General features: G+C 42.2%; 2 protein-coding genes across 2 annotated transcripts; both read right to left on the reverse strand.

The window, feature by feature from the left end:
• Nucleotides 1-604: 604 nt before the first annotated feature.
• LOC129819683 (zinc finger protein 706-like) lies at nucleotides 605-9,121 on the reverse strand. Its single transcript, XM_055876160.1, has 4 exons — nucleotides 9,015-9,121; nucleotides 7,849-7,990; nucleotides 1,351-1,478; nucleotides 605-1,210 (listed from the first exon to the last, which is right to left on the reverse strand). The coding sequence occupies exons 2-3, from the start codon at nucleotides 7,981-7,983 to the stop codon at nucleotides 1,383-1,385; spliced, it is 231 nt and encodes a 76-aa protein (XP_055732135.1). The 5' UTR covers nucleotides 7,984-7,990; nucleotides 9,015-9,121; the 3' UTR covers nucleotides 605-1,210; nucleotides 1,351-1,382.
• Nucleotides 9,122-18,058: 8,937 nt separating this feature from the next.
• LOC129819674 (C3a anaphylatoxin chemotactic receptor-like) lies at nucleotides 18,059-24,869 on the reverse strand. Its single transcript, XM_055876149.1, has 2 exons — nucleotides 24,715-24,869; nucleotides 18,059-21,150 (listed from the first exon to the last, which is right to left on the reverse strand). Exon 2 carries the CDS (start codon nucleotides 21,147-21,149, stop codon nucleotides 20,085-20,087), a length of 1,065 nt encoding a protein of 354 aa, XP_055732124.1. The 5' UTR covers nucleotide 21,150; nucleotides 24,715-24,869; the 3' UTR covers nucleotides 18,059-20,084.
• Nucleotides 24,870-25,115: the final 246 nt, after the last annotated feature.

Here is a 25,115-nt window from a genome sequence, read left to right on the forward strand (position 1 = left end):
TGGGGACAAAAGGCCACTAAAATGTCCAGTTTGGTCACAACACAATGCCACAGATGTCTGATGTCCTGAGGGATTGTGCAATTGGTATGCGGACTGCAGGAATGTCCACCAGAGCCAGAGAATTGAATGTTTATTTCTCTACCATAAGTCACCTCCGTCATTTTAGAGAATTTTGCAGTACATCTAACCGGCCTCACAACCGCAGACCATGAGCAACCACATCTGGCTTCTTCACCTGTAGGATCATCTGAGACCAGCCACCCGGGCAGCTGATGAAACTGAAGAGTATTTCTTTCTTTCATAAATAAAAATTAATTGTGATTGGCTGGGCCTGGCTCCCCAGTGGGTGGGCCTATGCCCTACCAGCCTGGCTGTGCACTCATCCAGTAATGTGAAATCCATAGACAGTGTCACCCCTATTCAGCTACATAGCCTTGCAGTATATTGCAAATACATTTGAAAATACTTAAGTACGCATTTGTCTGGTATCAGTTTAGATGGAATTGTGTTTAACTTGCATTCAGAAGTCCCGATTTTCTGGTAGGATTACAAGGCATACATAACCTCTCACACACATACAAACAAAACTTACTCACTGCTTCCCTTCAGAATGGATCAAATAAGCAGCGGAATGCAAAATTTATTGGAAATGGTAAAAAGCAACACTTTGTTACAACATAGATTATCAAAAGTGATCTTTAACTAATACAGGATTTGGCCTTGTTTCGACCAGGGCCTTTATATAGGCAGAACCACGCTCGGTCTTGACCGTATATCAAATCCATTCCACCATGACACCATCCTCAAAGAAGGCAGAAATGATCAAGAACATCTGAACAAGAGTGTATGGGAGGAGGTATAGAAAAGAGTTGGGGGCAAACGTAGGACAGCAGTACACAGATGAGAAAAAATAGCAAAAAAAGTTATGAAACTTGCAGACTTGTAAATTAGTCTAGATGTTATTGAAACAGGAATTAAGTGAAGGAAGCAGCATAGGAATATGGGAGGTACGTAGAGTGGGCTCATAGAAGTAAGATGGGTGCTTCAATAGAGTCTGACGTTCAGGAGTGGTTGGACATAAGATGGGGAGCTGGTAAGCTTCTGCCCCCATTTTAGGTCGTCACACAAATATTCCCCCACCCGTGTCCAGGGGTCTCAGTGTTATGTCCCTTGACGCCATTATACCAGTCGCAGTGTTCAAGTCGTGTATCTGTGAATCACAACATGAAAGACAATGAGTGACAACATTTCCACATGTTGAGCCATGCAACATATAACTGAAGCATACAGTAGTGCAAGAGTTTGCTGCTGACATGTACACTGCAAGTCTGAATGATGTGAGCATCTTACCCCAGCTGTAGGTCCATTGTGTGGGTGATCGTTTAAGCCTCAACATCAACCAGCTCTGGTGGCATTGGGGACTTGGGATGCTTGCTCTCAAAGTGCTGCTTGAATGTCTTCGGATCCGGCATCTGCGTCTAAGGGTCAGGTAAGGAATGGAGGATATTAACAATCATTGGCTGAGACTGAATTTTCAGGTGACAAACAAAAAGCAAGAAGATGCATCAAACTACTACACATCACACAGGCCAGTACACTGGACTGCACTGAGAGAAACCTAAAAAAGGTAGGCACGTGAAACATTCAGGTTGCTGCACAGACTATGGAGGCTCTAGTCTAGAGTGCCAGGCATTTGTTCAACTCTCTAAATGGTTATATGACTCTGACGTTCAGGGGTGGTTGGAGAGACAGCTGGTGCTGGTGAGCTTCTGCCCCTATTTTAGGTCGTCACACAAATATTCCCCAACCCATGTCCAGGGGTCTCAGTGTTATGTCCCTTGAAATATATGTTCTTTTGGTAATACTTTGTGATTGGGCAACAAATACCATCATCTTAAATTGACATGTTGAATTATTTTGCCATAGTAAATTGTATATTGCGCAAATTTCCCTAATGCAGACAGTTTGTGTTACTACCGTAGACAAGCTTTTCACCCTATAAAACTTAGTGGAATTACACATAATTTTAACCTCAGATTGGTGATGTTAGTCTAAAGGTTTATAGACATCACGATGACATAAGATTGATTGCTTAAAACAGATCAATATCTTTGGTTTTGTACCATTGATTTTTCCAAGCTCTGGGATGAGCAGAACTTAGAGGGGGGGGGGGTCTCTATAAAAGTCAATGGCCACACACCAATACATGGATTTGACTGTCAAACTATTACTTAAATAGCAGTCAACGGTTGTCACTGTTGTTATTCTAGAGGGTCGTGATTCGTTTAGGTTAACTAACAAAACCAGTGGTCTGGTCCTTTTTCCATGATGGAAGCCTCCCGAAATCAACATCCCAAAATATAGATGTATGCCTTCAAGTACTCATCTAACCGACCATGTATAGGTTATTCCAAGTTTCCGTGTGGCCTTTGAATAGTGTTAGTTCAAACACTACTACACCTAAAACGTATGCCCCCTGTTCTATTGATTTCAGCAGGATATCGATGGAAGTGATTAACAAAACAAAAAAAGTGTTGCGTTACACTTACCACGTTGGCGACACACTTGACTAAAAATGCAACGCTTAAAAATGTAGTTAGTCTTCTACAAATTGTCCTCTAACCAGGGATTATTTCCAGATACTGTGATGGTTGAGCCATGCTAGTTAACAGGACGTGCCACCTCATCCCCCCCTCTCGCGCAATTGATTTCAACGTGATATCGATATGAGTGATTGACAAATAAGTGTTGAGTTTCTCTTTTACTTTTGGCGACCCACAAATTAAATTGCATCCGTCAAAAATGTAGCTGACTGTCTTCTGCAGGTTGTTCTCTAACCAGTGATGTAAAAAACTTCTCCAGCGTGGCGGATGAATCAGAATTAGTTGGGTAACATAGATAAATAAGATGTTTTATTTATATAATATGCTTATGTGAGATACTTGTCATTAGAATGTATCCCTTTGGATTAAGTTTTGGCAGTTGCACTTTTCCCTCAGCTAGGGCTCAGTCACTTGGGGCCCAGAGAGGGGAGAGGTCAGGCTTGTCTTTCACATGTCCCTGGTGCTATGCAGAATATCAGAAAGGGAAGAGGACAAAATGGAACATTCTCTTCATATGTGAATGTGTCTTTACCTATTCTTAAACCATGTGAAGGGATGGCTTGATTAATGGGGAACCAATTACTTGTCTCCACAATGTCTGTGCGCTTATACTGGGATAGTGTATGACCTAGAGGCTCACTCCCCTCAGTGAGCTTGTCCAGGAGTGGGGTCAAGAGGGGGTTTACTTGAGATGGGATTATCTAGAGTTGACAATTGAGTTATGCCTTGGATGAGGTAATGTTTTTGAACTATGAAGTACCAGGAACGAGATTAGAACCACGTTTTAGAGACCAAACTGAGCAATAATTTATAGCGAATGCGATCTGGCTAAGGGATACTCCTTTCAAGTAAAAGTCCCTTTGTGAAGAGTTCCTAAGATCTGTGGTTCGTCATGCAAGTTGAGAGGGGTGTATCTTGGCTACAAAAGATCTCTGTATTTTTCTGTAGTGACTCTCAAAATTCATTATAGATAGTGAATTGTTGAAAGCCAAAGGCTAAAGCTTAAAGCAGGTGTATCTTACTGATCATCCCTAAAGCCAAAACCTCATTTGGCCGCCTTTCCTTCCAGTTCTCTGCTGCCTGCGACTGGAACGAATTGCAAAAATCTCTGAAGTTGGAGACTTATCTCCCTCAACAACTTTAAACATCTGCTATCTGAGCAGCTAACCGATCGCTGCAGCTGTACATAGTTCATCGGTATATAGCCCACTCAATTTACCTACCTCACCCCCATACTGCTTTTATTTATTTACTTTTCTGCTCCTTTGCACACCAGTATCTCTACTTGCACATGATCATCTGATGATTTATCACTCCAGTGTTAATCTGCTAAATTGTAATTATTCGATTTATTGCCTACCTCATGCCTTTTGCACACATTGTATATAGATTATCTTTTTTTCTACCATGTTATTGACTTGTTTATTGTTTACTCCATGTGTAACTATGTTGTTGTCTGTTCACACTGCTATGCTTTATCTTGGCCAGGTCGCAGTTGCAAATGAGAACTTGTTCTCAACTAGCCTACCTGGTTAAATAAAGGTGATTTTTTTTTTTTAAAGCTCATTAAAGATGTAGTTTAAGTATAACTGACTGTGTGTGAAGTTTGTAACTCTCCTCATTTGGTAAAGCAGAAAAATGCCACCACATTAGTTTCCATGCGTTTTTTTAGTTGTGTTAATTTCAACAGCACGTACAACCTGATTTCCACCCTAATCGGTATCAGTTATATATCAAAACAGGGTTTTTGGTGCGTGTACAGTTTATACGGTGCATGTTAAAAAATACATAAGTAATTTTATTATTGTTGCACATGTGTATATAGTAAATTTGAGGTTTTCAATATATAACACTGTTTCTGCTTATTGGTTATTGATTTGAACAAGTTTTTTATTTTTTTTTATTGGGATATTTATCAAAATGTCTTGTCAAACAGAAGCAGCAGCTTACGTTTTGGACAAATGTAACTTTCAACATTCATTTCCAATGGTTATGTACTTAAAAATCTGGTAAAAACTACTAAATGAACCCCAAAACATGCTGTAATTTATTTATTTGATGATCTAGTTGAAATCACCAAACAGGTGTCCTCTGCATAGGGCTGTGGCTGTCATGAAATTATCAGTTTGCGATTGTCAAGCAAATAACTGCCGGTCTCACAGTAATTGACTGTTAACCTCTCTTGGGTAGGGGGCAATATTTTGATGTACGGATGAAAAGCTTGCCCAGAAGCTAGGATATGCATATATTGGTAGATTTGGATAAAAAACTCTAAAGTTTCAAAAACTGTTAGAATTATGTCTGAGTATAACAGAACTGATATGGCAGGCAAAACCCCATGGACAACCCCCCCCCCCCCCCAAAACAAATCAGCCTAGCCCTATTTTCAATGGCTATCACTTTTATTATAAGGCCAAGTCCTCCCAGATTGCAATTCCTAGGGCTTCCACTAGATGTCAACGGTCTTTAGAAAGAGTTTCAGGCTGGTTTTTGGAAAAATTAGCCAGAAGATAGTTTTTCTAGGTGGCTCACATTTTGGCTGTGGCGTTTCCAAGCGCGTTGGAAGAGTGCGCGTTCTTTGGTATTTTTCTCCTGTAAAGACAATAACGATTCTCAGTCTTAAATTGTATATTTTATTTACGTATTAGGGTACCTAAGGTTTGATTATAAACGTTGTTTGACTTGTTTGGAAAAGTTTATAAGTAACGTTTGGGATTCATTTTGTATGCATTTTGATGGAGGGAAACTGGGTGTATTATTGACTGAAGCGCACCAGCTAAACTGAGTTTTTATGGATATAAAGAAGGACATTATCGAACAAAATGACCATTTGTGATGTAACTGGGACCTTTTGGAGTGCCAACAGAAGATCAAAGGCATTTTTTATATCGCTATTTCTGACTTTCGTGTCACACCTGCCTGGTTGAAATATGTTTTTCATGTGTTTGTATGTGGGGCGATGTCCTCAGATAACCGCATGGTTTGCTTTCGCCGTAAAGTCTTTTTGAAATCTGACACAGCGGCTGGATTAACAAGAAGTTAAGCTTTATTTTGATGTATTACACTTGTGATTTTATGAAAGTTAAATATTTATAATACTGTTGTTTGAATTTCGTGCTCTGCAATTTCACTGAATGTTGGCCCATAAGTTAACAAACACATTTAGCATCTCCTTGCTTCCACGCATAGCATACAAGCCACTGATGCAGACCTTTGGAACATCTACACTTTAAAAAGTCAAATAAATCCATGTAATATAGCCTACACCTTCACAATAAATCCATTTTAGACAGGTCTAAAGAAACATAACATGAAGAAAATGTAGTCTATTTCAGAAGAACAGAATAGCATACTTTGAGTTGTCCTTATGTTAGGCCCTGATCTGGCTATGCCATATGGCTGTGGGCTACACTAGTTCATGTAACAGACAAGATTTGCTTAGAATTGCATGGAATTATTTTACAGTATGAAGAACAATTAAACATAGCTAAATAAAATATGTTCTCCAAACATTTTGAGGGAGTGCGCATATTCTGTGTTGAGTGGTTAACAAAGAAACAGGTACTCCTATATGCTTAATTTAGAGTTATTTATGTACCTTTTGTTGCGACACCCATGTTGGGCTATATATTTTGATTTGTAAAACATTCGAAGGCTGCATGCTGTGACTCTAATGAGGATTTGAAAAAAGTTGCATGAAAAGGCATGAGCTCTGTTTAGTTTTTTTTGCGCAGGCTGTACACACTTCATCAGTCTCTCATTCACAATTTGGCCTCGAATTTCCCAGTGGCATCCCATGTGTCCGTAATGCCCCCTAAAAAAATCCATGCCTTTTGCGGCCAGTGGCAGCGTGGTCTTGGGCTAAATATAATAATTACAATTCCCTTCTCCCGGCTGGGTGCCGAAGCACTTCTCACTCACATGGCTCCGTCACAGGATCGGGTCTTTCTCACAGGCTAAAAGTGAAGACAGACACAAAGACAACTGCGCACATCCTTATCCATTTCTGAGGATATTGAAAAAAAAAGGTCAACATTTACTTTTCGCCAGCCAACAAGATGAGTAGGCCTAACGAACAGCAAAAGCACTAGACTATATCAATCTACTACCACCCATAGTACCAACGTTTACCTATTCTATGCAAGAAACAAACATTCCTCAAAAAGTCAGGGACAGTTGTGGGATGCGATAGATCCCAAATTAATACAACCACTAGCAGTAAAAAAACTGTTTTAAGCAATGAGCCTGACGCAACAGATGAGAACTTTTAGCTTAATTTTTAAACTATTAGGCTATATCTTCACATTATAAGCACAGCAATGCACACATGGCAGTAGGCTATAAGTGCAAATGTTTCATTAGCAGCAAAACACAACTCTCAAGTGACCACGTGTGTTATGGTGAAAATTATCTTCCCCAAACTTGAAACTCATGAGTTGCGTGTGTACGCCAGTTAGGCTCTACACCCGTTGTAAAGCGTATTAATGTGCTTCATTTTAAGAAGTTATTTGGCCACTTTAGTTGTGATAAAAACCTTATCAAAACATATAGGCCTATGGGCTAGGCTACATGAGGTGTACAACTATGATTTGAAAAAGATTAGCATCATTCACAAGTGATTTAATCTTGTCTTTATATATACACACTAAATAATGTGTGAAATTTGTGTTGATTTAAAATGGACCGCTATCATGCACCGGTCTGGAAACATGGGCAGTGGGAAAAAATGCATGTCACCTATGCACTTAAATAGCAAATGAGGATGCTTTTCCTGTGGTTCATTTTCATGCCAGCCATGTAGGCTATACTCCTGCTGTAAAGAGTATTGTATTGTGCTTAATATTAGGAAAGTATAAAAAATAAAGCCTATAGAAAGCTGATGGGATCCTCCTCTTTTTAATAAAGGCCATCACTCTTTTCTCACGTAATTGCATAGCCTACAGAAATGTTGTGCAACACGAGCTCTCATGAAGTGTTTGATTAGATAGTCGATTACATTTGCATTGATGTCAGAGTAATTAGAGGGACAACAGAGTGCTGAGTACCAGGCAGTTAGCACGTTTGGTAGGCTACTAATAACTAGCAGTAGCATCAGAGCTTGGATAAGCCTAATTAGTGACTAAACGGTCACGTGGAGTTTGCCTGCCGTCTTGACTTGTGACCGCTGGTGTGGCGGTAATACAGTCACCGTAACAGCCCTAGCCCTGCCTACTAAAGGCACAAAGTACCAACCACTAACACTCACCCGGCAGACAGGACAGGTGTGGACAAGTGCTGCCTTGGCTGCAGTCTTCTGGTCTGCTGCCGTTCCCTTCTTTTTAGCAGCCGCCGCCTTGGCGTTCTTTTGCTGGGATTGAATCTTCTGTTGCCCGCGAGCCATAGCCTACCTGAAAGAAACAGAGACTTCTAAAAATGCAACTCATAGCATTGATATTTATCTGTTGATACTAGTATTGCAGTCTTGTCAGCAATCTAGCCATTTATGAAGAAAATGTACAAGTGAATTTAGCTAAACACGTGACTAACCAGCTGACAACTAAACAAGAGATTATGTATGATTATTTACCTATCTAGCTTGTATTTAGTAAACAATAGGTTTGCTATGTAACAGATTTAAACTATAAGATTTAGGCGTGCTATACAATGTAATGGCTAACATATTTTGTGACTGCATCAGCTGGATACTTTACAATTGGCTCATTCATCCCCCTCCTCTCCCCTGTAACTATTCCCCAGGTCGTTGCTGCAAATGAGAACGTGTTCTCAGTCAACTTACCTGGTAAAATAACGGTAAAATAAATAAAAATAAATAAATAGTCAGGTGTGACTAGTCAATAGAGAAGCGTGTGGCCGAGTTTATTATCTTCTGTTCTGAGAAGAATGTGATAAGCATTAAGCAAGAGCCAAAACATTCCACTGTAGTGGCTAACTGCGGTGTATTCACATAGAAGAAAACGTGACGAAACTGACCTATGTGAATTTGTCCAATAGAATCTCGTTTTCGTTGCTAAATGTTTTGCAACTGTTTGCTACCGGGTGCACTCATGATTATACAACGTATTGCTCGCATTGTAGCTAACTTTAGTTCGGCTGGCAAAAATAGCTTGCACATCTAGCTAGTAAACTAGCCAATTGATTACTAACAGTTGCGTAATAACTAAGACAAACATGTATACGGCGCGAACTGAAACAAAATAGAGTATGGTTAGCTAATTCTAACAGTTCTTAACTAGCTAATCAAGTTAGCCAGCCATTTCAAGTGTGGCTTAGTTAGCTATTTAGCTACCGTCGCAGAACTGGATAGCTAAACCAACATTAATGTTACCAAATATTTTATTTGGGTATAAGTTAAACACACCAACATGTGTGCTGTTCAATCTGATAAATAAAATGCTTGTTTTTTTTAAATACCTTCGCGTTGTTTCGCCCGGCTTCGTTCTCCTTGGGTGTTGTACCAGAATCGGAAGTTGGCTAGGAGGTATCAAAACTACGGAGCGCCGCCTTCTTTTTCTTCTTCGATGAGGTTTACCGGCGGTTGGCATCCAACAAATGTTGCATTACCGCCAGCTATTAGACTGAATTACAACTCCCTTATACTTTGGTCGAAAAAACGAAATAAATAAATAAATACCCTACCATCAAACACAGCACTCACAATATTTTTGTTTTCAAAAAGCCCAACCTGTGTTGAGCCACACATTTTTAGCAATAATTAAAAAAAATATATATATATATATATTTGGGGGGCTTGCCTGTTTTGTATGTTATTTTGGCGTTAATACGTGTCACATATCGTTTTTGTTATCTTGAGTAAGTCAGCTCCAAAATACAGGTGTTTCAGCCTAGCTCAGTGCTTTCTGTGGTGGTGATGCGAGCCAGCAGAAAATAGGAGCATTGCGCAGTGATTGGCTGTGTTCTGTCACTCATGGGGACAGTACGTCATCGCCAAGTTTATGTCCTTAGTAAGAATAGACATCCAACATTTCAGCCCTTTGGGTCCTGCCATAGAGTTATATTACAAGTGCACTTCCAAGAAGGCTCAAGGTCATTCGCCACAGATAAAATTACGTCAAATCACATTATATGTACAGTAGCTTTGATTGGACTGATCATGTCAACATCTTACTTTCAAAGTCTTAGCTAGCAGTCATCATGAATTAAGTTGACAATCTACTGGCAAATCCTTTTTAATCCTTGTCATATAATGAAGAGAAATTATAGATAAAACGTATCAATGCTCATCGGCCATTGGACATAAAGATTACACAACAAGTTGGAAATTGCAAATTCAACAATGAGTCGTTTGGAAGGAATCAATGGCTAACTGCCGTCATTGCAAAGCAACCGCTAACGTTAGCCTACTATTCAATGGAGTGTCTGTGTGTTTTTTCCCCGCATTCCCACCATAAATCCAGAGAATGCCAGACTTTGATGACAAAATTTGCCCACAAGAGCTTATTTAACGCATCAAATAGTGTTATATAATGTGTATCTTTTTTCACACGCAAAGACCAAAACGGCGTTCAATGTGCCTCACCCTAATAATTTGGTCTATTTTCACCTCTTAAAATTTTACCTACTGTTCTAACTTGGTGGTGCACATGTAGCCTATAACCTGTTTTTGTCAGGAATCAAGGTAGACCTAGATGCAGACACATCAAATTGACAATTATTTAATATTCCAACAGGGGCAGGCAATAGACAGATCAAGGCAGGCAGGGGTCAGTAAACCAGAGGGGGGGGGGGGGGGGGGGGGGGGGCAACGGTACCGGACGGCAGGCAGGCTCAGGGCCAGTGTAGGCAGAGGTCAACAATCCAGAGGTGGGGCAAAGGTACAGGTCAGCAGGCAGGCTCAAGGTCAGGGGCAGGCAGAGTGGTCAAGCAGACGGCTCAGAGTCAGGACAGGCAAGGGTCAAAACCAGGAGAGTGAGGAAAAAGAGAGACATGGAAAAGCAGGAGCTCTGAACAAAAATGCTGGTTGACCTGACTAACAAGATGAACTGGCAACGAACAAACAGAGCACACAGGTATAAATACACAGGGGATAATGGGGAAGTGACACCTGGAAGGGGGTGGAGACAATCACAAGGACAGGGGAAACAGATCAGGGTGTGACAGTTTAGAGAAATGTAATCATTGAATATTGTAAGAGCTTTCATTGTCTGTTTATATGCTCCCTTTATTTATCCTACGATTCTGACTTGTTGTACAGGGAGTACACTGTAAGAATGGCCCATGTTCTGAATTCTGTCGCTGTACATTTCAAAAGTGCTGAACAAATAGTTATATTGACTACGTCTGTCGTCACTCGCTCAATAATGTCTTAATCGAAATTACGGATTGCCTCTTATCCTCTTGAGGTCCCTTTATGCCATAGTTTGTACATCTCAATTGTCAGTAGCAAATCAGCCATATCAGCTATGTTTTTAACGGCAGTAAATGAGGCTGAATGAACTGCCAGACAAGGCTCCGCTGAAAGCCAGGTGAAGCAGTGGTAAGGTGTTGGGACTCTGCTATTGGGACTCTGCTATTGGGACAGTTTTATGTAGGCCCTAACAGTTTGTGGGTACCGTTTGTCACCGTTATAGTGAAATTAATGTATTGTTAAGTGTTGTGTTGTGTAGTGGCTTTGCTGGCATGCATCCCACATTTACCTTTTTTCCCCACCAAGATTTACATGCTAAAATCGCCACTGGTCCTACCTCAGGCCAACAACCTGAAAGAATGGGACACCACCATTTAACACACCCTGTAACTCTTCTGATGTCAAGTCTCACACACTCAAATACCTCTCTGCAGCTGCCACCTCAACCTCAATTTTTACATTCCATCCCTGCAGTAAAGTTAATAAGCATTGCTATAAATGCAAAAAATCCTATATTTCTCACACCACTCCTCTCAGGATCCCTCCCCCTTGACCTTTCTTTGCAGCGCCACCTGGCAGCGTGGGTGTTCTATATTTGTTCTTATCGTGCCCATACCTCTAGGTGGCGGTAGTCCATTGTGACTTCGCATTAATACAATGGTAATGAAAGGATTAAACTGAGTGAGGTAAAAAAAAACAAAGACTATCTATTTGACTATAAGATACTCTTTTGGCGCATTTCCAGTGAAGGTTTACCCCGGTGTTTCACCCAAAAGGCTCACTTTTCTGTTTCAATCTACGCAGCCTGGCACCTGTGTCTCACTGGGCCATGACTCCAGCAGACCTTCTCTAATTGGGGCCCAAAGCCAAGCCACTCTTACTTTTCAGCGGCATTTGCATAACACTGGCTAACTGTGAACTTTAGCACCTTCTCACAAAGCAACTGCTTGAATGGTGCAGAGGTTGTTGATTCTGCTAGCCACAAGCCTTTAGTGTCACACACCTGATGGAAGCAAAATAACACTAGAGCACACACTAACATAAAACACTGGCGACCCACTGGTGCGGGGGTAATCTCATTGGAAACACCAAAAGGGACGTTCAGGGACAGAATTCCACAGTATTCCTATGGGTATGTATGCAGTGAATGCTTCTGCATTAGGGCAACTGATTGCTGCTTTAGGCTTAGTTTCATGAAACAACATGAAATCTATTCATGAATTCACAAGGTAATGTGTGGATTTCCCATAAAAGAAAACTCAGCACAGAATGGTTTTGTGGAAAGTCCACAAACTAACCATCTAGCCACTATACTTCATGAGAAACGCGACACACTGTTTCTCCGGATGAGAATGAGGCCTGTCTTGGTATCGCCTACCCACTCACACCCCAATTCCAGATAGGCTTCCACTTATATGCATTTTCTGTGAGTTTAGTAACTAAATGGGCAATTTCAATTATGTTTCATAAACACCCTTAATGTGTATTTAGAATTTTGGTGAAACCCAAAGTTACACAAAAGCAGCAGAGCTTCATTTCTCAGAAAAATTGATAAGCTACTTTCCATCTCACATTCTTTATTTGTTTTGACTTTTTAATTTGTATAAACACAAACAGAAACAACACAACAACAAAAACATAACCACCACACATAATACACACCACAACATGCCCACACCTGTACTTGAACGTATCAAATATACATTTCAAATTCACACACGATTATGTCCGTTGGGAAATGTCACACTCCTCAAGACGGTCAATATAATGTTTACAGTTTTAAATGAAACGTGTCTTTTGCTTTGGTTAATTTAGTCAAATACAGAATCTAATGGACTGCAACTACATAGTTCAGTCCTCCAGTTCGTTATTGACGGTGAGTATGACGCCTTCCAATTGATAGCTATAAAAAAAAATCTGCAATTTGACCAAAGTTACAAAACTTTCTTTGATATTGGTCACCAATATATACATTTCCCAACAGACATAATCGTGGAGATGGATGGGCCTTGATGGCGCCGAAGAAGATGGCCGCCGTTTTATGGGCTCTTAACCAACCGTGCTATTTTGTTCGTTTTTTCACATATTTTGTAACTGATTTTGTACATAATGTTGCTGCTCTCTTTTACGCTGCTGCTACTCTCTGTTTATTATCTATGCATTGTCACTTTAATAACACTACCTACATGTACATATTACCTCAATTACCTCAACTAACCGGTGCCCCCGCACATTGACTCTGTACCGGTACCGCCGTATATAGCCTCGCTATTGTTATTTTACTGCTGTTCTTTAATTATTTTTTACTTTTATTTATACATTTTTTAGGTATTGTTCTTAAAACTGCATTGTTAAGGGCTTATAAGTAAGCATTTCACTGTAAGGTTGTCTTTGGTGCATGTGACAAATACAATTTTATTTTATTTGATATAAATTCCTAGACACAATGATATGATAGCACAGACATTATACCAAAACTGTGTCAGTTTGTCACAGGACCACAGCATGTAATAGCGTAGACAGAAGGGGTAACCAAGACACGTCACAGGGGCTATAAAGCTGAAGCATCTGTTAAAAACATTTTCTCACCACCAAATATGATACTGAGTGGAATTCAGTCGCGGGTAGGAGGTGGTGCTGCGGTCCTTTGTGGGCAAATTTTGTCATCAAAGTCTGGCATTCTCTGGATTTATGGTGCTTTCGAAACAACTGGGAACTCTGAAAAAACAAATCGAATCATGATGACGTCATTGATCTTCAGGTCGTAGCTCTAGAAAGGGGCCGGATTTACAATTCCGAGTTGGATGACCTTTCAAAACTTGTTTTCCCAGTCGGAGCTTGTATATTCCCGACTTCCCAGTTGTCTTGAACTCACTGAAGTCAAGTCTTCGCAGTTCCGAGTTAACAGTTGTTTTGAGTGCAGCACAAGTCATGCTTTATTGACAGCATGGACAATGTTGAATGTTTATCATTTTAAACTTGGAAAAGAGCCTCTTAATCCCAGATTTGGGACCACACAACCACTCCACTGAATAGCAGGCTAGTGATTGCTTTGCAATGCTTGCAGTTAGCCACTGTCACTGATTTCTTCCAACCCACTCATTGTTGAAATTGCGATTTCCAACTTCACTTCATTATTTCTCCATATGACAAGGATTAAAAAGGATTTGCCAGTAGATTGTCGACTTGATTCATGATGATGACTGCTGTCGTGGAAATATTGAATCAAATATTTCTCAGATACCGGAGCTTATGAATTCAAATAGACTTTATTACAAAAAGTAACAAAGCCGAGCAATTACATGGAACAACTAAATTCTCTTTTTACAGACCAGTTACTGCACATATAACGTGATTTGACGTAATTTTATCTGTGTCCAATGACCTTGAGCCTTCTTGGATGGGCACTTCTAATGTAACTCTATGGCAGCACTCAAGGGGCTAGAATTTTGTAGCTCTACCCTGAGACTTGGCGGTGATGTAGCGTCCCCATGAGTGACAGAACATTGAGCCAATCACGGTGCAACGCTCCGTATTTTCAACTGGCTTGCCCCACCACCACAGAAAGCACTGAGCTAGACTGAAACACCTGCATTTTGTAGCTGCCTTACTCAAGAAAACAAAAAATAGACCATGTGTGACGCTCGTCTGAAGAAGTGGACCAAGATGCAGCGTGGGGTAGGTTAATCATATTCTTTAATGATAACCAGCAGAACCAAGAAAGAGAAAACCAACCCCCAAAGGTGCGGACTCCCGTCCGCAAACCTGAACCTATAGAGGAGGGTCCGGGTGGGCCTCTACCCTTGGCGGCGGCTCCGGTTCGGGGCGTAGCCCCCGCTCCGCCTCTGGCTCCCCCCACTTTGGTGGTGCCTCTGGTGCGGGGACCCTCATCGCCGGCCCCGGACTGGGGACCCTCGCCGCAGACTCCGGATTGGGTACCATCGCCGGAGGCTCCGGACTTGAGACCGTCGCTGCAGGCTCCGGACTGGGGACCCTCGTTGCAGGCTCAAGACTGGAGACCGTCGCTGCAGGCTCCGGACTGACCCGTGGAGCAGGCACAGGATGAACCGGGCTGTGGGGGAGCACTGGAGATCTGGTGCTTAACCTTGGCACCACTCTTCCAGGCTGAATGCCCACTTTAGCACGGCACCTCCAGAGCGCAGGCACAAGTCGAACCGGGCTGTGGGGGAGCACTGGAGATCTGGTGCTTAGAACTTGCACCACTCTTCGTGGCTGAATGCCCACTTTAGCCCGGCACGTGCGGAGCGCAGGCACAGGACACACTGAGCTGTCACAGCGCACCGGAGACACAGTGTGCAGAGCCGGCGCAGGATACCCTGGGCCGAAACGGCGCACTGGAGACCAAGAGCGCTGAGCTGGCACAATCCGCCCTGGCTGGATGCCCACTCTAGCATGGCACTTGCGGAGAGCTGGCTCCGAGCGCACCGGGCTGTGCACGCGCACTGGAGACACTGTGCGCTTTACCGCATAACACGGTGCCTGCCCGGTCACTCTCTCCCCGCGGTAAGCACGGGAGTTGGCTCAGGTCTATAACCTGACACCGCCAATCTCCCCGTGTGCCTCCCCCCCAATTTTGGGGGGCTGCCTCTCGTGCATGCTTCGTCGCGCCAACTCCTCGTATCTTCGCCGTTTCGCTTTTGCTGCTTCTAGCGCCTCCTTAGGACGGCGATATTCTCCAGCCTGTGCCCAGGGTCCCTTGCCTTCCAGTATCTCCTCCCATGTCCACTCCTCCAGAAAACACTGCTTGGTATTTTTGTGATGGGATCTCCTGTGACGCTCGTCTGAAGAAGGGGACCAAGATGCAGCGTGGGATAGGTTAATCATATTCTTTAATGATAACCATCAAAACCAAGAAAGAGAAAACCAACGAAACGAACAGCCTTCAGGGCTCAAAAGCAACAATACAAGAACAAGATCCCACAACATAGGTGGGAAAAAAGGCTACCTAAGTATGATTCCCAATCAGAGACCATGATAGACAGCTGCCTCTGATTGGGAACCACACTTGGCCAAACACCAAGAAATGCAAAACATAGAATGCCCACCCCACATCACACCCTGACCTAACTAAATAGAGAAAAAAACGTCTCTCTCAGGTCAGGGCGTGACACCATGTTTGTATGCAGCTTTATTAACTCAATTATATATATATTTTACATTGTTTGCAAACTGATATGTGACACGTATTAATGCCCAAATAACATGTAAAGCAGGCAAGCCCCCCAAAAAACATATTTTTATAAATGTTTTGCTAAAAATGTGGGGCTCAAAACAGGCTCTGCCCCATCTGCTCTGAATTACGGGTCGCCACTGTTTAGTAGGAGTGCAAGGTCAAATTGAGTTGTGCACACCAGCTATTCACAGGTGAGGCGTGCCCTAACGGAAATATGCAAATACAGTTGAAGTCGGAAGTTTACATACACTTAGGTTGGAGTCAATAAAACTCATTTTTCAACCACTCCACAAATTTCTTGTTAACAAACTACAGTTTTGGCAAGTCGGTTAGGACATCTACTTCCAAAGTTGTGGCAAAATGGCGTAAGGACAACAAAGTCAAGGTATTAGAGTGGCCATCACAAAGCCCTGACCTCAATCCCATAAAAAATTTGTGGGCAGAACTGAAAAAGTGTGTGTGAGCAAGGAGGCCTACAAACCTGAATCAGTTACACCAGCTCTGTCAGGAGGAATGGGACAAAATTCACCCAGCTTATTGTGTGAAGTTTGTGGAAGGCTACCTGAAACGTTTGACCCAAGTTAAACAATTTTAAGGCAATGCTACCAAATACTAATTGAGTGTATGTAAACTTCTGACCCACTAGGAATGTGATGAATGAAATAAAAGCTGAAATAAATCATTCTCTCTACTATTATTCTGACATTTCACATTCTTAAAAGAAAGTGGTGATCCTAACTGACCTAAAACAGGGAATTTTTACTAGGATTAAATGTCAGGAATTGTGAAAACTGAGTTTAAATGTATTTGGCTAAAGTGTATGTAAACTTCCGACTTCAACTGTATGTATGATTGTATATGTATATTTTCAAAAAATATATGGGGGATTGGAAGTGATGCAGACAATTACATTGATGGAAGCTACAATCTATCTGTAATATTATAGCTGATCTACCCTCTAAAAAAAAGTCAGAACCGTAGGATAAATAAAGGGGGCATATAGGCAGACAATGAAAGCTCTTACAATATTTGATGATGACGTTTTTCTAAAACAGGCTATAGGCTACACGTGCACCACCAAGTCAGAACAATTGGCTATGTTATGAAGGGGAAAGGGACCAAATTATTTGGGTGAGGCACATGGGCTACTAACAGTTTACTACACAACATACAATTAGTATTACTTTCTAAGCTACAATATACAACTGGGAACTCTGAAAAAAACAAGGTTGATTCATGACGTCAGTGATCTTCAGGTCGGAGCTTTAGAAAGGGGCCCGACTTGGAATCCAAGTTGGATGACCGTTCAAAATGTTTTTTTCCCAGTCTGAGCTCGTTTTTTTCCGAGTTCCCAGTTGTCTTGAACTCACTGAAGTCTGAGATTTCCCAGTTCTGAGTTTCCAGCTGTTTTTAAGGCAGCAGAAGTAATGATGGATTGACCTCATGGCCAGTGTATTCAACCTTTTCTGGCCAATGGTATTTCGTGTGAATGTTTATCCTTTTATGCTTGGAAAAGAGTCCCTTCAACCCAGACTTGGACCACACACCCTCTCCACCGAATAGCAGGCGGGGGAAGCAAAATAGTGATTGCTTTGCAGCACTTGCAGTTAGTCATTGATTCTTCCAAACCACTCATTGTTGAATTTGCGATTTCCAACTTGCTTGAGCCAATACATTTAAGCAGCATATCAAATTGGGATAATGTTGTAGGTTGCACCGGGAAGTATAAGTATTTGCCATTTAATATTATTTTATTAGAAATCTGATTATTTCAAAAGGCTAGCTAGCTTGCAGTGTTTAGCAAACTTGCTAGCAAGGGAAGACAACGAGACAAGAGAGACTCTTCTTTTATTTACACAACAAATGAGAAGACACCAAGAAAACCTATGTCGCCCCCTTGTGAATGTTGACCAGTGAAAAAGCAACTATAGAGGATGTGTGTTGCTGGAATAGAGGCAAAGAAAAACCTAACTTGTGTACTTACATACACAGCAGCACCATTCACCACACTGCCTTCAACCCATTTTATTATTTCACATGTTGCTCAATTCAAGACCTTTTGATTCCTGACAAATCAAATGAATCAGACATACAGTAGGAGTTCCCTCTTCCTATAGGTCAACATGTTGATTGAAGAATGCGATATCCGTTGGCATGGTACTTTCTCAACAATGGCAATTGGTCAATTTGCTTTAAACATATTTTACATTGTATAATACATTGAAGAGATAAAATGACCAAAAATATATCACAATATTTACAGTATCACCATTTACACTATTCAAACCAGTAAAAATGTTTTTTTTTGTATTGGACATTTCGACCTATGTTAAATTCAGTCTAAGCAAAGCAATGGTGATACGGAGGGAATTTCTTGCAAGGAGCATCAACAAGATGAGAAAAACTAGGGTGCAGCTGGCTGGTCTATTCTGTTTGTTCCCATCCATTTATGTTCCTTTCCTCCATTGTCCTGAGGGGGATATCTGTTTCTCTGCATCCTGGACGTTTAGGCCTTTCATGTATGACACCGCTAGCTACACAGTTTCAGACAGTACAGGAAAACAGTTTTGATTCCCATTGAGAATATTTATCAAAAGATAAATAGATGTCAGCTGAATTGTCTCTTTCATACTTTTTCTTTCTGAAAAATATAATCAGAGAGAGGAGAAGAAGAGAGAGAGAGAGAAAGAGAGACATGGAAGACGGGAGCGAGAGAGTCATAAAGTGAATTGAATTGTGGTTTTAATTCCTCTTCCGCTGTGAGTGTGGTGTCTGACATTGCATATTAAGTGGAAACATGACCACACGGTTTTATCTGATCTGGCAACCACAGAGCTTAATTAAGCTAGGCCTCTGTGTTCACCTCTGATACAGTTAGTTTGAAGTAGAGACCAGTCATATGACTGAGACATGATAGAGACAGTCTGACTAGGAGGAGCAATGTGGTGACTAAAAGAGAAACAAGCGACCACCACGCTTCCTCAAGTCAAGTTGTCCAGATCACATCCTCTTCTTCTGACTCCCCTCTACCTTTCTTTCTATTTTCTCTCAACTCTTTATTTCCCCCCTTTGAATCATCAATGAGAGTGAATGAGGTGCAGCTTTGAATGGTTTTATGTGTGGTGTGATTGTTAGTTAGCCTATTGCAGATCTGGACAAATTATCCACCTACCACTATTGTCACTATGAGTGCTGGATAGACTGGTAGACTATACTGACCTGTGGTATAGTAAAAGTTAGCACATGGAAAAGCATGTGCATTTAGGGAAGCACCAATACATCTTGATATAGAGGAGGTGCATGCAAGCAGATGAGGAAATTTGGCTAGGATGGAAGAAATTATCTAGTAAAACCAGTGCCCAATAAAAAAACACACAACCCTCCCCTATTTTGGAACACCCAAGCGCCCCCCAGTAAATTGTGAGCTGTCCCTTAAGCAACATATCAAATTGGGATAATGTTGTAGTTTACACCGATAAGTGTAAGAATATTTGCCAGGGCATTTTACGCCCCATTTTCGCCCCAATTTGTCATTTCCAATTACAATCTTGTCTCATGAGATGAAAAATAGATATCTTTGTATTTCCACTTTTCCATGTTTTCCAAACACATATAAAACTTATCATCTATGACTTTCCCCAGAAGTACCACTTCCTCCTGATATGTTATTTTCTAGACACAGTTCCACTTTTTTTCTGTGATTTTCATCACATAACACTTCGAAAGTGTGATAATTATTTCCTGAGGCATTTACACAAATTCACAGTTACCCTATGTCTATATGTATCCCAACTGATAAAAAATATGAAAATGTTTGTCTACACAAGCTTTTCAGCTATTCAAGAATAACAAGCCTGTGAACTATTAAGGACAGAAACTTCTCCTCATACCAAATGTGACTTCCCTGAGACTTTGGCCACATTCAATTGAGACTGACGTTGGCCACATTCACCATTGCAAGTCGTGATGCAGAGCCAGAGCTATCATCCACTGTACGCTCGTTGGACTGCGTGGAGCGACCATCTCTGTCATCGGCTAGTGCTCTGCGGTACACCCCCGCTAAGCTCTGCCTGAACCTCGACCCTCTCATGTCCAACCCCATACAGAAGTACAGCAGCGGGTTCACGCAACTGTTGAAGTAGGCAAAGCCTGTGGCCACTGTCAGCCCCACCTTCACCACCTTACTGTTGCTGTTCACCATCTTGACCAGTAGGAGACAGTGGTAGGGCGCCCAGCACAGGAAAAAGGCACAGACCAGCGATGCCAAGATACGGAGGGGACGTGACTTGCCCAACAGGCGGGTGCGTCGGATGCCTAACCCTGCTAGGATGTAGCAGCAGAGGATGATGAGGAAAGGAAGCAGGAAACCGCATAGGAAGCGCATTAGGTAGAGAGCTAGGTTAGCGCTGTTATCACCTTTCATTGACTCCTTGACATCTAGCGAGCACCTGCTCAGGTTGTTCTTGCCGAGGTAAACCTGGCGGTAGGTGAAGTAGGGGGCGCTCAAAATGGCCGCCACTGCCCACACGCCGGCGCTCACCAGGCGGGCGGCGCAGATCGTCCTACGCCGTTTGGTAAAGACGGGGTGCCAGATGCAGAGCGTCCGGTCCATGCTGATGACAGCGAGCAGGAACACACTGCAGAACATGTTGGCATACTTGAAGAAGCCATTGAACTTGCATAAGAAGATGCCGAACGGCCAGTAGTTGAAGAAGAGCTTCTTGGTCAGCGAGAGCACACGGCTCAAGCAGAAGATGAGGTCGGCCACAGCCAGGTTGACCAGCCACACATTGGTGACGGTGGGCTTGAGCTTGAAGCCTGCCACCCAGATGACTACAGAGTTGCCCGTGGTGCCCAATACAATGGTCAGCGTGTAAAGGACAATGATTAAGTTGTTCATGATGGCCTCGATGTCCACCACCTTGGCTTTGTCATTTCGGGCGGCTGAGGTGACGAGGACGAACGGAAGGGTGGCGTTTGGTGTCATTCTGTAAAAAAGGGCGACAATAGTTTGAATACACAGAATGACTTCCTTCCAGTCTACAGTATACTTAATGGCTTTCCTCTAGATGAGTCATATTGTGTAAAACTGTTTCCTCTAATGGTATAACACTTTGTCACAGCCAATAGGCAGTCAGTTATTATTATCAGGAAGAGGACTCATAGTCACAAATGGACAAAACTCTATAAATTCTTGACTTTAGGAAGTATTCTGAATCTTCAGATGGGATGTTGTGTACCGGGCATGATGTAATCTATTCGAGACAGTCTATTTCTGTGTCTTTGTCTGAGTCATTCTTTATCTGTGTCTGGGAATGTGTGTGTATGTATCTGGGTGAGTATGTGGCGGGGGTCTGGAACTGTGAACTACCCACAGTTTTACCCTTTTTTTCTTCTTTTTTTACAAAGTGCACACCACAGGAGGCTGCTGAGGGGAGGACGGCTCAAAATAATGTCTGGAACGAAGTAAATGGAATGGTATCGAACACCTGTTTCATGTATTTGACACCATTCCACTCATTCCGCTCTAACCATTACCACGAGCACGTTCTCCCCAATTAAGGTGCCGGACGGGATGGCTGCCATTTTGCGGACTCCTAACCAACTGTGCTATTTAGTTAGTTTTTTTGCGATGTTTGTAACTTATTTTTTTACTTATTTTGTACATAATGTTGCTGCTACCGTTTCTTATCTTATCACTAAGCTAAGGACCCTGGGACTAAACACCTCCCTCTGCAACTGGATCCTGGACTCCCTGACGGGCCTCCCCCAGGTGGTAAGGGTAGGCAACAATATGTCTGCCATGCTGATCCTCAACACGGGGGACCCTTCAGGGGTGCGTGTTTAGTCCCCTCCTGTACTCCCTGTTCACCCACGACTGCGTGCCAAACACGACTCACAACTGACGACAGAACAGTGGTAGGCCTGATTACTGACAACGATGAGACAGCCAATAGGGAGGAGGTCAGAGATCTGGCAGTGTGGTACCAGGAAACAACCTCTCCCTCAATGTGAGCAAGACAAAGGAGCTGATCATGGACTACAGGAAAAGGCGGGCCGAACAAGCCCCCATTAACATTGACGGGGCTGTAGTGGAGCGGGTTGAGAGTTTCAAGTTCCTTGGTGTCCACATCACCAATGAACTATCATGGTCCAACCACACCAAGAACACCTTTTTCCCCTTACGAGACTGAAAAGATTTGGCATGGGTCCCCAGATCCTCAAAAAGTTCTACAGTTGCATCATCGAGAGCATTCAGACCAGTTGCATCACCGCCTGGTATGGAAACTGCTCGGCATCTGATATAAGGCTCTACAAAGGGTAGTGCGTATGGCCCAGTACATCACTGGGGCCAAGCTTCCTGCCATCCAGGACGTATATACTAGGCGGTGTCAGAGGAAAGACAAACATTTTTTCAAAGACTCCAGTAACCCAAGTCATAAACTGTTCTCTCTGCTACCGCAAGACAAGCAATACTGGAGCGCCAAGTCTAGGACCAAAAGGCTCTGTCATGACTGGCCTGTTCGGGTCAGGTTAAAGAGGGCCACACTCCTACAGAGACACTTCTCACACCCACCAGAGATGGAGAGATCGAGAGGTATGGAGGTGGGGGTTTAATGACACCTCACGCCCATAGTAAATCTTAAGGCAGCAGACAAAATCCCTTTGTCCTCTGACTGTGGAGGAATGGAATGTATGATGGGCCTATGGAGAACCTACCTCAGAACAGTAACATGCAATAAATTGACTTTTGGACAATATGTTTCGTCAGCCAAAATGGTGGTAAATGATAGATGGAATACGAAAAGGAATCGAGTCGTTTTTGTTATGCTATTAAAAGTTAAATGATGACGTTATAACAAAAACATTGTAACTTGAAGAGTTTTCACAATATGTACCTGATGTTTGCATACTGTACGTTGTGTGGAAAATGTCCAGATCAAATAGAATGTTTTTGTAAAGATGAAATGGGAAGTTAAGTGTCTAAATTGGATCTGATTAAAATCCAGACCTTGCCCTGTAACTAGCGACGCCCAGAAAACTTGCCACAAAGACGGAAACGCTTTGTGGCAGTTAGCAGGTTTGGTAGGCTACTAATGACCATCAGCAGCATCAGAGCTTGGAGAAGCCGAATTACCGTGACTTCACATGGAATTTGAATTTGACTGCCTCCATGACTCGTGACCGCTGGTGTGGCGGTACCAGCCGTGATGTGACCAGTCTCTTTGGATCATAGCCGGGGGAAGTAGGGGTGCTGAGGGTGTTGCAGCTCCACTGGTGGTGAGATAGTAAAACTGCAGAAGAGCTGAATATTCCAATCAGTGAGCAGTGCATTTGGAAAGTATTCAGACCCCTTCACTTTTTCCACATTTTGTTATGTTACAGCCATTCTAAAATGGATTCAATAGTTTTTTATCCTCATCAATCAAAACACAATACTCCACAATGACAAAGCAAAAACAGGTTTTTAGAAACGTTTTGATATGTATAAAAGCAAAAAAGCTGAAATATCACATTTACATAAGTATTCAGATTCTTTACTCATATACTTTCCGAATGCACTGTATATGTATATTCCCTTCAGTGAGCCAACAATAAAACAAACATAGTCCTGTTGTCTGGCAACCAATAAGCTTCCAGTCTATATAAGGGATGGGGTTTACCTAGGAGCAAGACAATTAGGAATGCGTTATTGTGCAATGAGTCAAGGACTCAATCCACCTCTCGTACGGTTTTGTGTTGCTTCATGAGCAGAGGCTTCTTTGATATGACGCTAATACAATTTGCATTCCCATGTAAATACTTGCGTGGCCATAATGCTTGCTCTCGGCACTAGGTCAAAGTCAATATTGACAGGGTACATTCATTGTTTGTTCTTTATCAGTTTGAGGATGTATTTCATTCATGTAAATACACCTTACAAAGTAAAATCCGGTAATTTGTCTTTGACAAACATGACATATTATTTCTGTTTGATTTCTTCATTGTCGAGATAAGGAATGATGTGTTATTGTTAGATGTGACTGACAGATGCTGTTCGCCCCTGCTCGTAAACGTAGAAGAAACTTTGTTTTCAATGACTTTCTGTTCCTGGCTAAATTAAGTTTCAATAAATGCTGAAAAACAAACAGTCCGTATCTAGCCTAGACTTTACTCAATATTTTCATCTACAGTAGTTATATCAGTGGCTAGTCATTATTCGTCTTGTTGGCAACTCAATTTGAGCTGGCAAGTGGTGATATTGCAATGGAAAGCAACGGACACAGATAAAGAGTAACATACAGTATCTTCTTTATATAGTCCCCGACGGATGATCTGTATATATTCAGCTAACTATCCACAGAATCTCATCATTTGTCCAGAAGAGGCTACAGCATGCTACAACTACGTACGTGTACAGTTTGGGTGGCCAGTGTAGATAGTCAGAACATCTAGAGAATATTCTCTCCTGTATTTGAAAATATCCAAATAAAGTGATTTAAGAAACTAAATGAAAAGTAAAGCCAGAAACGCTGTATACGGTCTTTGTTATTCATACTGATGATGCTTACCTATGAGCTGAGATGCTTCAGTAGTAGCTGTCCAGCATGTTGAGCTTCAGAGGTTGAACAAAGCGTGGAGGTTCATAGTTCTAAGCTGTGTGTCTTTAGTTTACAGACAATCCTCACGATCTTCTCTGTCTTTCCTGTGTGTGTGTGAGTGTGTCTGTGTGCGTGTGTCTGTGTGTGCATGTCTAAATGATGTGGCCCCCAACCTCAAGTCATTGTGCCGCTTGGGTAAAAAGGCCACAGAAAAGTGAACTTCCTGCCTCTCGCTCTCTCTTTCTCACGCTCCATCTCTTTTGCTCCCATCCCCTATCTCCCACCTCCTCTCTCTGCTCACATGGATACAAGGGGCAAGAGTTGGAAGGGGGTGTGCAGTACTGACCATGCCTTACTCGGTCGTTGGACAC

This window comes from Salvelinus fontinalis, chromosome 22 (genome assembly GCF_029448725.1).
Source record: "Salvelinus fontinalis isolate EN_2023a chromosome 22, ASM2944872v1, whole genome shotgun sequence".
Lineage (NCBI taxonomy): Eukaryota > Metazoa > Chordata > Actinopteri > Salmoniformes > Salmonidae > Salvelinus > Salvelinus fontinalis.

Bases quoted from the DNA above. Each gene is read 5' to 3' on its own strand.
- LOC129819674 (XM_055876149.1), bottom strand. From the start codon at position 21,149: ATGACACCAAACGCCACCCTTCCGTTCGTCCTCGTCACCTCAGCCGCC.
- LOC129819683 (XM_055876160.1), bottom strand. From the start codon at position 7,983: ATGGCTCGCGGGCAACAGAAGATTCAATCCCAGCAAAAGAACGCCAAG. The intron at 1,479-7,848 runs GTGAGTGTTAGT...CCTGACCCTTAG, and splicing joins ACACCTGTCCTGTCTGCCGG to ACGCAGATGCCGGATCCGAA.